Source organism: Eptesicus fuscus, chromosome 5, assembly GCF_027574615.1.
Source record: "Eptesicus fuscus isolate TK198812 chromosome 5, DD_ASM_mEF_20220401, whole genome shotgun sequence".
Classification (NCBI taxonomy): domain Eukaryota; kingdom Metazoa; phylum Chordata; class Mammalia; order Chiroptera; family Vespertilionidae; genus Eptesicus; species Eptesicus fuscus.
The window spans coordinates 74,458,866-74,471,678 of record NC_072477.1 but is presented as its reverse complement, the minus strand read 5'-3'; the positions used below and the strand labels follow the sequence as shown (position 1 = coordinate 74,471,678).

At 48.6% G+C, this 12,813-nt stretch overlaps 1 protein-coding gene across 1 annotated transcript in view; it reads left to right on the top strand.

Moving 5' to 3' along the window:
* The window catches only part of TEP1 (telomerase associated protein 1), a 42,843-nt gene that overhangs the window by 15,063 nt on the left and 14,967 nt on the right, over positions 1 to 12,813 (top strand). The window contains exons 10-27 of the mRNA XM_054716399.1: positions 362 to 471; positions 1,163 to 1,253; positions 1,465 to 1,651; positions 5,415 to 5,583; positions 6,074 to 6,232; positions 6,417 to 6,494; positions 7,240 to 7,370; positions 7,726 to 7,785; positions 8,650 to 8,808; positions 9,733 to 9,909; positions 10,110 to 10,230; positions 10,809 to 10,933; positions 11,236 to 11,349; positions 11,443 to 11,560; positions 11,718 to 11,912; positions 12,033 to 12,208; positions 12,308 to 12,464; positions 12,573 to 12,752. Coding sequence (XP_054572374.1) covers positions 362 to 471; positions 1,163 to 1,253; positions 1,465 to 1,651; positions 5,415 to 5,583; positions 6,074 to 6,232; positions 6,417 to 6,494; positions 7,240 to 7,370; positions 7,726 to 7,785; positions 8,650 to 8,808; positions 9,733 to 9,909; positions 10,110 to 10,230; positions 10,809 to 10,933; positions 11,236 to 11,349; positions 11,443 to 11,560; positions 11,718 to 11,912; positions 12,033 to 12,208; positions 12,308 to 12,464; positions 12,573 to 12,752 — 2,507 coding nt within the window. The remainder of the gene's footprint in view (positions 1 to 361; positions 472 to 1,162; positions 1,254 to 1,464; positions 1,652 to 5,414; positions 5,584 to 6,073; positions 6,233 to 6,416; positions 6,495 to 7,239; positions 7,371 to 7,725; positions 7,786 to 8,649; positions 8,809 to 9,732; positions 9,910 to 10,109; positions 10,231 to 10,808; positions 10,934 to 11,235; positions 11,350 to 11,442; positions 11,561 to 11,717; positions 11,913 to 12,032; positions 12,209 to 12,307; positions 12,465 to 12,572; positions 12,753 to 12,813) is intronic.

Below are 12,813 nucleotides of genomic sequence, written 5' to 3'. Positions count from 1 at the left end.
TTTTTTGTTCATTAGTTTATTTTGTTCATTAGGGAAATCACTGCTTTTGATTAGAGACTATATTTTGCCAGTTGAGCCCAGTCTCAGGGCTGGAGCCAATAGACAAAGTGATAGCATAAGTTGTTTATTGAAACAGCTGTCCCATAAACAGTGTTGTATAATTTTTGCTCCAAACTTCAGGCCAACCGTGTTTGTGTTTTTCTTTGTGGACCTTTAAATCATTTTGAGTAGGATAGGTCATGTGTTAATACCTCACTCCCTCCATCCTGAATTTTCTACATCCTCTGAGCTTCTTGTTCTGATTTCTGACCTCTCTCACTTATCCTTTTCTCACCCTGCCCAACCTTCTGACCTTCTGCAGACAATGGGAAGCTTCCCTTCATGGCCATGCTTCGGAATCTGTGCAACCTGCTGCGGGTTGGGATCAGTGCCCGCCACCACGAGCTTGTGCTGCAGAGACTCCAGCAAGCGGTATTTATGAGGGGCAGGGAGCTGGAAGGTGGGTGTGGAGATGCTGTTGCAGTTTGGGGAACTGGGATTTTCTTAGCGGCTGGGAAAGGTCATGGCCGCCAAGCTATTTCCATGTGGGCAGGTAAGGGGATACAGATAGGATGGGGGAGATAGGTCTGGGGGTTCAGCAACCCTTTGAGAAATTAGAGTATAAGAACTTTCCTTTTGCTCTGGCTGGGTAGCTCAGTTGGTTAGAGCATTGTCCTGATGTGCCAAGGTTGAGGGTTCAATCTCTGGTCAGGGCACATACAAGAAGCAATCAATGAATGCATAAATAAGTGGAAAAACAAATCGATGCTTCTCTCTTACTTCCTCTCTCTCTGCAATCAATAAATTAAAGAAAAAATAACTTTCCTTTTTATTTTCTGATCTACCAGGGGGAAGCACTTCTGTGATTTAACTGACTTCAGAAGGAGTCTGATATAAAACACAGAGCTCCTTCTGTTACTTCCTCTCCTTTCTCCTTTCCCTCTTCTCATATTCTTACATAGACTTCCATTTTTCCTTAATCTTCTCCCCCTTTCTCTGCATCTCGTCTCTAATATTCATCTTGTCTTTCCTCACCTTCCCACAAATCTAGATCGGTTATCTCAAGTCCTGGTCCCTTGGCCCCTAATGCCTCCCATACTCAGACCCTTCCCTTGCTTTACAGAAGTCCGTGATCCACAGTCGGCAGTTTCCGTTCAGATTTCTTAATGCCCATGATTCCATCAATGACCTTGAGGCTCAGCTAAAAAATAAAGGTATGATCTCTTCTTCCGACTCCTGTTTGTCTCTCATGTCTGAGAATAGATGAAGCAGCAGCACTGGTGTTTTTCAGTCTCAGGGTCTGGGGTGGGCAGAGGTCAGATGCTTGCCAGCCTCAAGGGTTGGGATGCAGGACAAATATTGATGGGAAGACAAGGTGAGAGAATAGAAACTGCCTGACTCAGGTACTAACCTGTTGCCACACAGAATTGCCATTTCCTTCCAACACACAACTGATGAGGCGGATAATGACTAGACACTTAAGAAATGTCCAGAGACAGGACTATAAAAGGCAACTTCAAAACCTAAATCGTCAGAAACTTCGGGCAGCAATGATGGTGCCTGTGTTTTATGAGCAACTCAAGCGAGAGAAGCTGCGAGTACACAGGATCAGGTAGGGGTGTGTGTGTGTTATGTGGAAGCAAAGGATGGGCAATAAAGGGTACCTTAACAAGGCTTGGGAGTCATCTGGGAACCCCAACTTTTATTTTCTAAAGACATGCTTGTCAGTCATCCCAATGGATTAGACTTGTCTGATTCCAATCGTCTCTTGCACAGGAAAACATATCTTTAACATTGTCCTATACAGATATCATGGAACAAAACCTATTCTTGTGATTGTTTCATTGGTTTCTATGGATTCTGTGAGTCTGTGTAGCATCTCCCTTTCTCCTGTGGGTGCTAGGGTCTTCTCTGCTTCTGCTCTGGTTCCGGTTTCTTTCTTTTTCTTCTCTGTGGCATCTGTTTTTCTTTTGGTTTTTCTCTCTCTCTGTATTTTCTGACCACTTCACTTTTCTTTTTCTTTTGACACATATATTGTTATCATCAAGCAGGCTCAAATGCAGACATGAAATCTGTCCTAAGTCCCAGCACCCTGTCCTTTCAGATGCTTCAACAGTGTCTTCATTCATTTTCATTCAAGGCAAAGGCAGGGATCATCTGACTTTTTGGTAGAACTTGGTGGCCAGGAATATCCTGAATCAGTGACCAGTGGCTGAACACAGTTCATTAAGTATCAAGCCTAGCGTACAGTCCAAACAGTATACCTTTGCTGGCCATTAAGGTAGCCACTAGCCACATGTGGCTTTTGAGCACTTGAAATGAAATGTGGCTTGTTGGAACTGAGATGTACTGGGTTTTGAGGACAGTATGAAAAAAGGATGTAAAATATCTCATTGATAATTTTTGTATTAATTGACCAGTGGTTGAACACAGTTGAAATCAAATTGAATGTTGAAATAAAAATATTTTAATTTAATTAACTATAATTTAATTTTATTGGATAATACTGGTAGAAACTACTGACTTCTATAGATTTAAAAATTATTATGAAAAAAATTAAACATCTACACAAGTAATGAAAATAGTATAATGGATTCTATAGAACTGTTAGTCATATTCAGTGATTATCTACATTTTACCACACTTCCCTTTCCTGACCCCTCTCTTCTTTTTCTTTTTCCTATTTTTGAAGATGATTTTAAAAACAAATGCCAAATACTATGATGCATTTTATTTCACCCCTCTGTACTTGTCATGTATCTCTTAAAGCAGACATTTTCTTATATAATCAGAATGTCATTAATATACTTAACAAAATTGAAAATAATTTTTTGGTATTATCATTTACTAGAGGCCCGGTACATGAAATTCATGCACAGGAGTGGGGGTGTCCCTCAACCCGGCCTGCACCCTCTCCAATCTGGGACCCCTTGGGAGATGTCTGACTGCCAGTTTAGGCTTGATCCTGGGATTGGGCCTAAACCAGCAGTCGGACATCCCTCTCACAATCCAGGACCACTGGCTCCTAACCGCTAACCTGCCTGCCAGCCTGATTGCCCCATAACCGCTCTCCTGCCAGCCTGATTGATGCCTTACTGCTTCCCTGCTGACCTGATCACCCACAACTGCCCCCCACTGGCTCAGTGGCCCTGAACTGCCCTCCCCTACTGGCCCAATCGCCCCCAACTGCCCTCCCCTGTCATCCCAATTGCCCCCAAGTGCCCTTCCCTGCCAGTCCGATGGCCCCGAACTGCCCTCCTTTGCCATGACCCGCCTCCTCTGCCAGGACCCGCCTCCTCCACGTGAGGCGGCAGAGACGCTGGGACTAGCCTCCACTGCGCTGCACAGAGCCATGGGACCCCCAGGCCTCACTGTGCAGAGCGGCCACCAGGCCCCACCTCCCCTGTGCGCGCAGCCATCTTGTGATGACCTCGCACAAGGGCATCATGCAAGGGTGTCGCATGAGGGCGTGATGCCACTGAAGCTTTTATTATATAGGATACAAAGTTCCAACATTGGGAGAGCAATGAAATGAATGATAGTAGATCCATTTGGCAGAGTTATAGTGTGACCAATAAAAAATTGTATTTTCACACAAAAAAATGTAATGCCAAAATGATTGTGATGTTAATATAAATTTTAAAAAGAAGATAGCAAATTATATACAGATATGGTTTTATATAAAACTAGAGGCCCAGTACACAAGATTCGTGCACTCAGTGGGGTTCCTAAACCCAGCATGTGCCCTCTCGCAGTCTGGTAGCCCTCAGGGGATGTCTGACTGATGGCTTAGGCTCCTAAGCTGTCAGTTGGACATCCTTAGCACTGCTGTGGAGGCGGAAGAGGCTCCTGCCACCACTGCTGTGCTTGCCAGCCATGAGCCTGGCTTCTGGACTTCTGGCTGAGTGGCGCTCTCCCTGTGGGAGCGCACTGACCACCAGGTGCAGCTCCTGTGTTGAGCGTCTGCCCCCTGGTGGTCAGTGTGCATCATAGCGACTGGTAGTTCTGCTGTTCGGTTGATCTGCATATTACCCTTTTACTATATAGGATTATCTAATATAATATTAAAAATTTTAACTTGTCTCAAAAATATTTCACAGCTTTATTCAAATCAGGACCCAAACAAGGCATACACATTACATTTGGTTATTAATTCTCTTAAATCTCTTTTAATTGTTTTCATGTCATGACTTGCTGTAGAAACCAGGCTCAGGGGCCCCACAGAATGTCCCACATTCTAGGTTCTTCTACTTCCTCGTGATGTCATCTAACTTGTTCCTCTATTGCATGCACCCTGGCCATTAACTCCAAAGGCTTGAATAATTCAGATTTAAGTTTTTTTCTTATAAGACTATTTCATAGGTGATTCTTTGTACACTATAAAAAGACCATTAGACTTAAAAAAAAAATTAAAAAGGAAAAGTCCTGGCCAGTGTGGCTCAGTTGGTTGAGGGTTATCCCATGCACCAAGAGGTCCCTGGTTCGATTCCTGGTCAGGGCACATGCCCAGGTTGCAGGCTCGATCCCCAGTAGGGGGTGTGCAGGAGGCAACTGATCAATGTTTCTCTCTCACATCAATCTTTCTCTCCCTCTCCCTTTCTGTTTCTCTGAAATCAATAAAAAACATATTTTTGTAAAAAAAAAAAAAAGAGACTATCAGACTTTTTTTGCTTCCTAATAGGATGCAGGATCTGGAGGCACAAAAAGTCTGGTGGTCCCAGTCATAGTGATGCTAAGATGCTAAGACTGATAAGTGCTCTTAGGTGATGACAGCCTGACCTCTCCACTATAAAGTTAATGGTTCATGCATTGATGATCTTTGCCTGAACCAATTGTTTCATTAGCAGTTGCAGATGGAGGTTTTCTGTCATTCCTCATATTTATCAGTTGGAATTCTAAAAAGAATTTGCCTCATCAACTAAAGGTATTTAGTTACCCTGTAATAGCGATTGTATTGGAAAGATGGAATGAATGCTCAATTCTTTCCCCTTTAACTGCCAGTTTGCAGAGTAAGGAAGTAGTATTTGTTCTTTAAAACACAATAAAAAATATGTAGCAGTTAAATCTTGCCTCCTGAAGCAAGTATGGATTGATGTGTTAAGCGTGGCAAGTGAGTTCAGAGAATGGGCCTACAGATGACTTCTCTCCTGCCATGAGAATGGATTAGGAGAGTCCTGTAGAATTCAAGCAACGGGAAGCTCTGTCCCTGTCTTCTCTCCTGGCAGTGGAGGCAGGCTCTGGAAGATGGCGGGAGCAGGGGGCGGCAGGGTGGGAAACTCAACACTTAAGTGGCCAGTTCTCATCTTCCCATCTGCCTTAAAGTGACAAGCAGAGAAGCTCCTGAGTCCTTGTGTCTGTGCCTTTCCTGTCTGCAGACAGTGGAAATATGACCGTGAAATGCTGGCTCGATATCGACAGGCCCTGGAGACAGCTGTGAACCTCTCTGTGAAGCACAGCCTGCCCCCGCTGCCAGGCCGCACCCTGCTGGTCTATCTGACGGATGCTGATGCAGACAAGATCTGTCCCAAGAGCAACCCAGAAGGGGTAAGAAAAAATTTTAAAATAGGAGGTTGTTAGGATGCTGGGGCTCCCGAGAGGTATCCTGTGTGCAGACCTGGTTCTCACAAGCTAACATGCATAAGCAAGCAAGCAACTGAAAGAAATAACTTGCATTTGCTTCCCAGTGTCAGACATTGGTCCCTGGGGACAATTCCTAGAATGTGATCTCAAGCCTGGTCGTGGATTATAATTCCAACATTTCACAATTAGCTGGTACATAATCTTTTCTAAATTTCTGCCACCAAAATATTCACTTTACCTCCCTACATCCGAGAACTGATTCTGGGCAGGGGTCCTGGCCTCTCTCCACTTTCTTCCTGGGCAGCTCTTCCTGAGGACTGTGGAAGGTCCCCTCCTGACCTGGGGATTTGTCTCTTTCCCCAAGCAGTGGAGGTGTTTGGCCTTCAGGGCTGGATAGACAAGAGTAGTTTTAAAAGTAGGGGAGCCTTATTTCATCCGACGCTTGTCCCATCAGCCCCCCTTGAACTATGTGTTGCTGTTGATGGGCATGATGGTTGCGCGGGCGGAGCACGCGGATCTCTTGCTGTGCGGAAGAGGTGCGCTGAAGCCAGCGGTGGTTAAGGCGGAAGATGGGATCCTGAAGACTGCCCTCGAACTCCAGGCTCAAGTCCAGGTCAGCCACCCACTCCTGCCCTGCAAAAATATGTGAATGGTCACAGGCCTGGGAACAGCCTGCAAAGCTGAGAAAGGCTTGTACTAGTAAATGCAGTTCGGAAGATTTCCCAAGCAGACTATGGTGTTTGTTGCTTACTGATCAGCTCCCAGGCAACCACATAACATGAGCCTTTTTCCTTCAGGAGTTAGATGGAGGATATGAATGGTCCCTGCATACTTTGGGGAAATACCTGCTGTCTCTGGCCGCACAGAGGGTTCCTGTGAGTACTGCCCAGTCTCTGAGAAACCTTTTCCTCTCCCACATTTCCCTCCACAACTGATGCATCTCACTCCTCAAAGCTACCTTTTAAACTAAGTGCAGTGCCCAGATCGGCTCCCTGCTGGCTGCAACTTCCTAACCAGTGGTATGCTGGTAATATATAGCAACCAGCAATCTGGGAAAATAAGTCTTGGTTAGTAGCATTTGTTAATTTCCATGGTGTAAATTCTTCCATGGCTGATTTCAAGATGTCAGTGAACTCAGAGTTGGGAAGAGATGGTATCACACTATTGTGTAATTCTCCACAATACAGATAAAGTACATGTAAGTAAGATCAAGACTACATAATGGTAAGATGTAATAAAATAATTAGGAAGTGATATGTTTTTATTTATTACCTTTGTTTTTAATATAATTTACTTAATTGTAAGTTCATACAGTTGAATATTTAATAATGGCCATGTTTCACAGCTGGCTCACAAAATTCCTAAATATTTGGCAACCAGCTCTTGGGAACCTGACTGAGCCAGCTACCCACACCACTGCCCCTACCCCGACTTCCGCTTTGATGCCCCTCCAAGTTGGGGTGTAATGGCTGCCTGGTCCTCAGTGCTCTCAGGAGAAGCAGTTTTCTTTTGTGCTCAGAATTCTCCCTGTGCTCAGAGATCTCTTGATGTCCTTAGCTCTTTGGCCTGTCTTCTGTTCCTTTGTTCCTTGATCTCAGCCCTTCCCCTTTTATCTTACAGGTAGACAGGGTCATTGTCTTTGGCCAAATTATGAATGAGAAACTGATAAACAAGGCCAAACAGCTTTTCTGGCAGCATGTGAATTCCAAGTGCCTCTTTGTTGGCGTTCTCCTAAGAAGTACACGTGACACGTAAGGGTGCTCATTCCCATTGCCCAGTGTCAGAAGACAGTGATCCATATTTAATCTCTACCGTAAAAAGTGTGGACCCTCCCACTCGCCAGACCCTCCCCAGCTCTTCCTCTTATGTCTGTTGACGTCATGTGCAAGAAACTTCTCTGAAGTATTCAGCCTAGCTCATACCCGTTTGTGAGGGGCCACCCTAATCCCAGCCTAGCACATTACCCCATTAAAAGTGCAGAGGCAGGGTGTTTAGCTTAGGATGTTGGGGTGGGGGGGGGGTCGTGGGGGGCGGGGAGGGCGGGTGGGTATGATTGTGTTTCTGGCACTGTTTCTGATAGGTAGTGGCTTCTTCTTCCTTTGCCAGATTACAAGACTTGAATCCCAATGACGTGACGCTCTCAGGCTGTACTGACGGGATACTGAAGTGAGTACAGGTGGGCACTAAAGGGGTTGGGAGTTTGTTAGAGCATTTTTTCAGAGAGCTCTGTGGTCTCTACTCCATTTACTTGTTTTTTCAAGGAAGATTATAGTGTATTCCTCTTTTACCGCTGTTTAGGCATAGCAGCAACACTTTCTGTCTTATTGCTCCACTATTATCAAATACTCTGCTTCCACCTCATGGTACAACATGACTGCTCCAGCTCCAGCCATCATTTTTGTATTACATCTAGTAGGAAAAGGGGATATAGGGGATTATACTGTTTGCTTTTAAGTGAACAACTCAAGAGTTGGTCACATTACTTCTATTTGTTCCATTCTTGATCCAGAGGAAAGCCAATGCTAAAGTTATTTATTTATGCCAAATTTACAGATATCTTTTTACTTTTTTTTTTTCCCCCTCCATGCTTAGCCTCCTTATTTAGATGTTTACTTCCCTGCCTTTTTCTTTGGATGCCATCCATTGCCCCAACTCCTGTTAGGAAGCCTCGTGCAATTCCTCCTTTTTCAGGGAGCATTTAAGGCTGATAGAGCTGATCAAGCCCAGACTGGGATGGCCTTCATCTTTCTACCTTCGCCCAGCCCAGTTTCCCCTGGCCCTACAGAAAGCCTAGGAGAATTATGCATGACGGGGCCAGAACTAGGTTTTTCTCTTTTCCTTCATTCCTGTGGATCCACACCCTCATTTATTTTAAGCCTAAATTCCCTGCTTATGGTCCTCTTCTTCAGGAGCTCCAGTTAACTGGGGGACCTAACCTAGCCATGTCTTTGTCCCTTGCCCCCTTAGAAGACCTTGCTGATTCTGACTGTGGTATTTTGCTCTCATTTTTTTGGTCACTGTTTGTTTCAGGTTCATTGCAGAGCGTGGGGCCTCCCGTCTTCTAGAACATGTGGGCCAAATGGACAAAATATTCAAGATTCCACCTCCCCCAGGAAAGACAGGAGCCCTCGCTATCCGGCCACTGGAAGAGAATACTCCAAGCCCCTTGGCTCCTATTTCCCAGCCTGGGTCAGTCTATGTTTCATGCTTTTGTGCATTGGGAGGGGCTGCCTTCAAAACCTGAAGAATCTCAGGTGACTGAAATTCTTGCTGTCGAGATGCTCTTGCTCTATTCACTGAGGCGTGCTTCTGCTTTCCCAGGCAGGGGTTTCTCTCACACAGGGAATCGGCAGACTGTGAGCATGTCCCTTTCTCTAGTGGAGAAAGGGGCTCAGAATGTGAGGCAGGCCCTAACCGGTTTGGCTCAGTGGATAGAGCATTGGCCTGCGGACTGAAGGGTCCCAGGTTCGATTCCGGTGGTCAAGGGCATGTACCTTGGTTGCGGGCACATTCCCAGTAGGGGGTGTGCAGGAGGCAGCTGATCGATGTTTCTCTCTCATCGATGTTTCTAACTCTCTATCCCTCTCCCTTCCTCTCTGTAAAAAATCAATAAAATACATTAAAAAAAAAAAGAATGTGAGGCAGGCAGCATGCAGCCAGGGCTCAGGCAGAGGGCTTAGGAGCACGGGCCCTGGCTTTCTCATCCTGACTTTGCCAAATAGTCGCTTGAATCTTGGGCTAGTTGCTTCAATTTTTAAGCTTTTGTTTCTTGATCAGTAAACTGGAGATATAGATTGTGCTTATCTCAAGTGCTGTCCTGAGCTTTCCCTGGGCAGATAGTAAATGCATAATAATTATTATTTGACAGAAGAGGGGTGCTTGAAAAATGGCAAGTGGGGTTTAATTTCCTGGGCTCTGCAGCTGGGGCTACAAGCAGCTTATTTTCTGGAGGCCTGCTGGACCCCCCCCCCCCCCCCTCCGCCACTCTCTGTTGTACCTGGCTCATGCTCTGTGCCAAAGGGTGATCGCAGCTGTGTCTGGGGAATTGGGTTGTGGGGCTGATCCCTAGATCAAGCCCAGCCCTCTGCTTACATGCCCTCTGCTTACCCCCAGATGGCACAGCATCCGGATTTTCATTTCCTCTACTTTCCGGGACATGCACGGGGAGCGGGACCTGCTGCTGAGGTCTGTGCTACCAGCATTGCAGGCCCGAGCGGCCCCCCACCGCATTAGCCTTCACGCCATCGACCTGCGCTGGGGCATCACTGAGGAGGAGACCCGTAGGAACAGGTGTGGGGACCACAGGGAAGAGGGGCGGGGTGAGGGCCATATGGTGGGCAGGCTTGGGGCTGCAAGGATGCCTGAGGGCTGAGAGTAGTGGATGGCTCCTTGGATGCTAACGAGCAGCCTGCCTTCCGCCACCACTCGGTTGTGAGCCAGGGCCCTGACTCCACGTTTGTGCCTGTGTTCCCTGATATGTGTGCCGGCAGACAACTGGAAGTGTGCCTCGGGGAGGTGGAGAATTCGCAGCTGTTTGTGGGGATTCTGGGCTCCCGCTACGGCTACGTTCCCCCCACCTACAACCTTCCTGACCATCCTCACTTCCGCTGGGTAAGGCAGACAAGGTTGGAGCAGGGCCTGGGGAGGAAGCAAAGGTTGGGACAGGGGTGGGGAGAAGCCATGGCTTGTCAGGAACCCTGGGACTATGCACAGGCAGGTCCTTGAGACTGGAAGTGGAACACAGGCAGACGGTTCTGTGAGCTGCCAAGACCTAGATGAGGTAGTTCCTTTGAGAAGTACCTCTGGGTTGTCTGTGGGACGCAAAATTAAGAGGGTAGGTCTGTTTAGGTTTTGCCATCAGATGGATCTGGGTGCTGATCTCCCTTCAGCCATTATATGTGGGAAGTAGCTTATTCTAATCTGGCCTCAATTTCCCCGTATGCTAAAGAAAAACAGTGGCATCCACATTGCAGGGTTATATGAGAATTAGCTAGTCTATAAAAAAGTACTCAATATATGATGGGCATTCAGTAAGTATTAGCTGTTAGTTATATTTTACTGGCTTGTGTCTGGAGGGAGGCGGGGAGGAACATTCCTGAGATGAAGGAGCTCTGGGGTCTTGGCAGATCGCAGGGGAGGGTTAGTGTGATATTGACCTGGGCCCGCCTGTTCTCTGCCCTCTCCCCCAGGCCCAGCAGTACCCTTCAGGTCGCTCTGTGACAGAGATGGAGGTGATGCAGTTCCTGGATCGGGGCCTCCGTCTGCAGCCCTCCGCCCAAGCACTTATCTACTTCCGGGATTCCAGCTTCCTCAGGTACCTTCTCTGGCCTCCAGGCCTCGGTCTTTACAGAAGGCCAGACAGGCTCAGTGGCCATGTCTTTTTCCCCATAGTCAGAGTACTGGTAGAGGAAGGGGAGCTAGTAGAGGGAAACAGCTTGGAGGGCTGCCTTTGCCGAACCAGATCAGCCTCGGAGCTGAAGCAGGGAGAGTTCCCCTTGAGGAGTTTCAGGGAAACACAGCCAGGTCTGATGGGGGGGGCGGGAAGGAGGGGGAAGGGGAGTGATGTGGAGAGAGGCTGGGGTCTGAGTCCACTCTTGGGGTTTCTTTGGTCGTCAGCTCTGTGCCAGATGCCTGGAAACCTGACTTTACTCCTGAGTCTGAAGAGGCTGTACATCGGATCTCAGAACTGAAGAGCTACCTGAATAAACAGAAAGGGGTTACCTGTCACAAGTGAGCTGGGGGAGGCGGAGAATCCCCGCACAGAGAGGTGTGGTGAGGGGATCCAGGTCTCTGTAACTCTGCTTGTGCTTGCTTTGCCCACAGATACCCCTGTGAGTGGGGGGGTGTGGCCGCCGGCCTGCCCTATGTCGGGGGGCTGGAGGAGTTCGGGCAGTCGGTTCTGCAGGATGTATGGAGCGTGATCCAGAAGCTTTACCTACAGGTCAGCAGGAGCACTGCGGCCAGGGGAATTGAGAGGGGGTGAGGTGGTCTAGCTACTCCTGGGTGGGAAGTAACTTTGTGGGAGCTCTGTGAGTCTTCGGCCTGGGGTCCTGAGGGCATGGAAACATAGTCACTGCCCCTTCCCCTTGTGCCCTCAGCCTGGGGCCCAGCCGGAGCAGCCGGTGTCCATCCCAGATGATGACGTGGTCCAGGCCACCTTTCAGCAGCTGCAGTGCCCACCGAGTTCTGCCCGACCTCGCCTTCTCCGGGACACAGTGCAGCAGCTGCTGCTGCACCGAGGGAGGCTGAGCCTGGTGACCGGGCAGTCGGGACAGGGCAAGACCGCTTTCCTGGTACAGAGTCTCAGGCCTGGGCAGGAGGAAGGGCGGCCCACGTGGGCTGAGGCGGGGTCGGGGAGGAGGGAGCTTTTACATGTAAAATGTGATCGTGTTTTCTGTTCCCTTCTCATACAGGCATCCCTTGTGTCAGCCTTGCAGGTTCCTGATGGGGCCAAGGTGGCCCCCTTAGTCTTCTTCCACTTCTCAGGGGCTCGCCCTGACCAGGGTCTTGCCCTCACCCTGCTTAGACGCCTCTGTGCCTATCTGCACAGGCAACTGCAAGAGCCGAGTGCCCTCCCCAGTACTTACCGGTGTGTATCTTCCCCGTTAACCCTGCCTCGCTGATGCCACGTGCTGCCACCCCTGATTCTCCCTCCCTGCTGACCCTGGTCCTTCCCCTACACATTCAGGGGCCTGGTGTGGGAGCTGCAGCAGAGGCTGCTGCCCAAGTCTGCTCAGTCCCTGCAGTCTGGCCAGAGCCTGGTGCTGGTCATCGATGGGGCTGACAGGTTGGTGGACCAGCATGGACAGCTGATCTCCGACTGGGTCCCAAAGACCCTTCCCCGGGTGAGTATGAGAAGGAGGTGGGGGTGGGAGGCAGCAGGGAGGAAAGGGGCCTCTCCAACCCTGTTCCCTTTCCCTTCTACCTCCATACTCTCTGCCCACATTTCACAGTCGGTGCACCTGGTGCTGAGTGTGTCTAGTGACTCAAGCCTGGGGGAGACCCTGGAGCAGAGCCAACATGCCCATGTGGTGGCCCTGGGGCCTCTGGATCCCTCTGCGCGGGCCCGGCTGGTGAGAGAGGAGCTGGCTCTGTACGGGAAGCGGCTGGACGAGTCGCCTTTTAACAACCAGGTTGGATTGAGGCCAGGGCTGGTGGGTGTGTGGGGTGAAGCTGGGAGCTGTGAGGACCAGG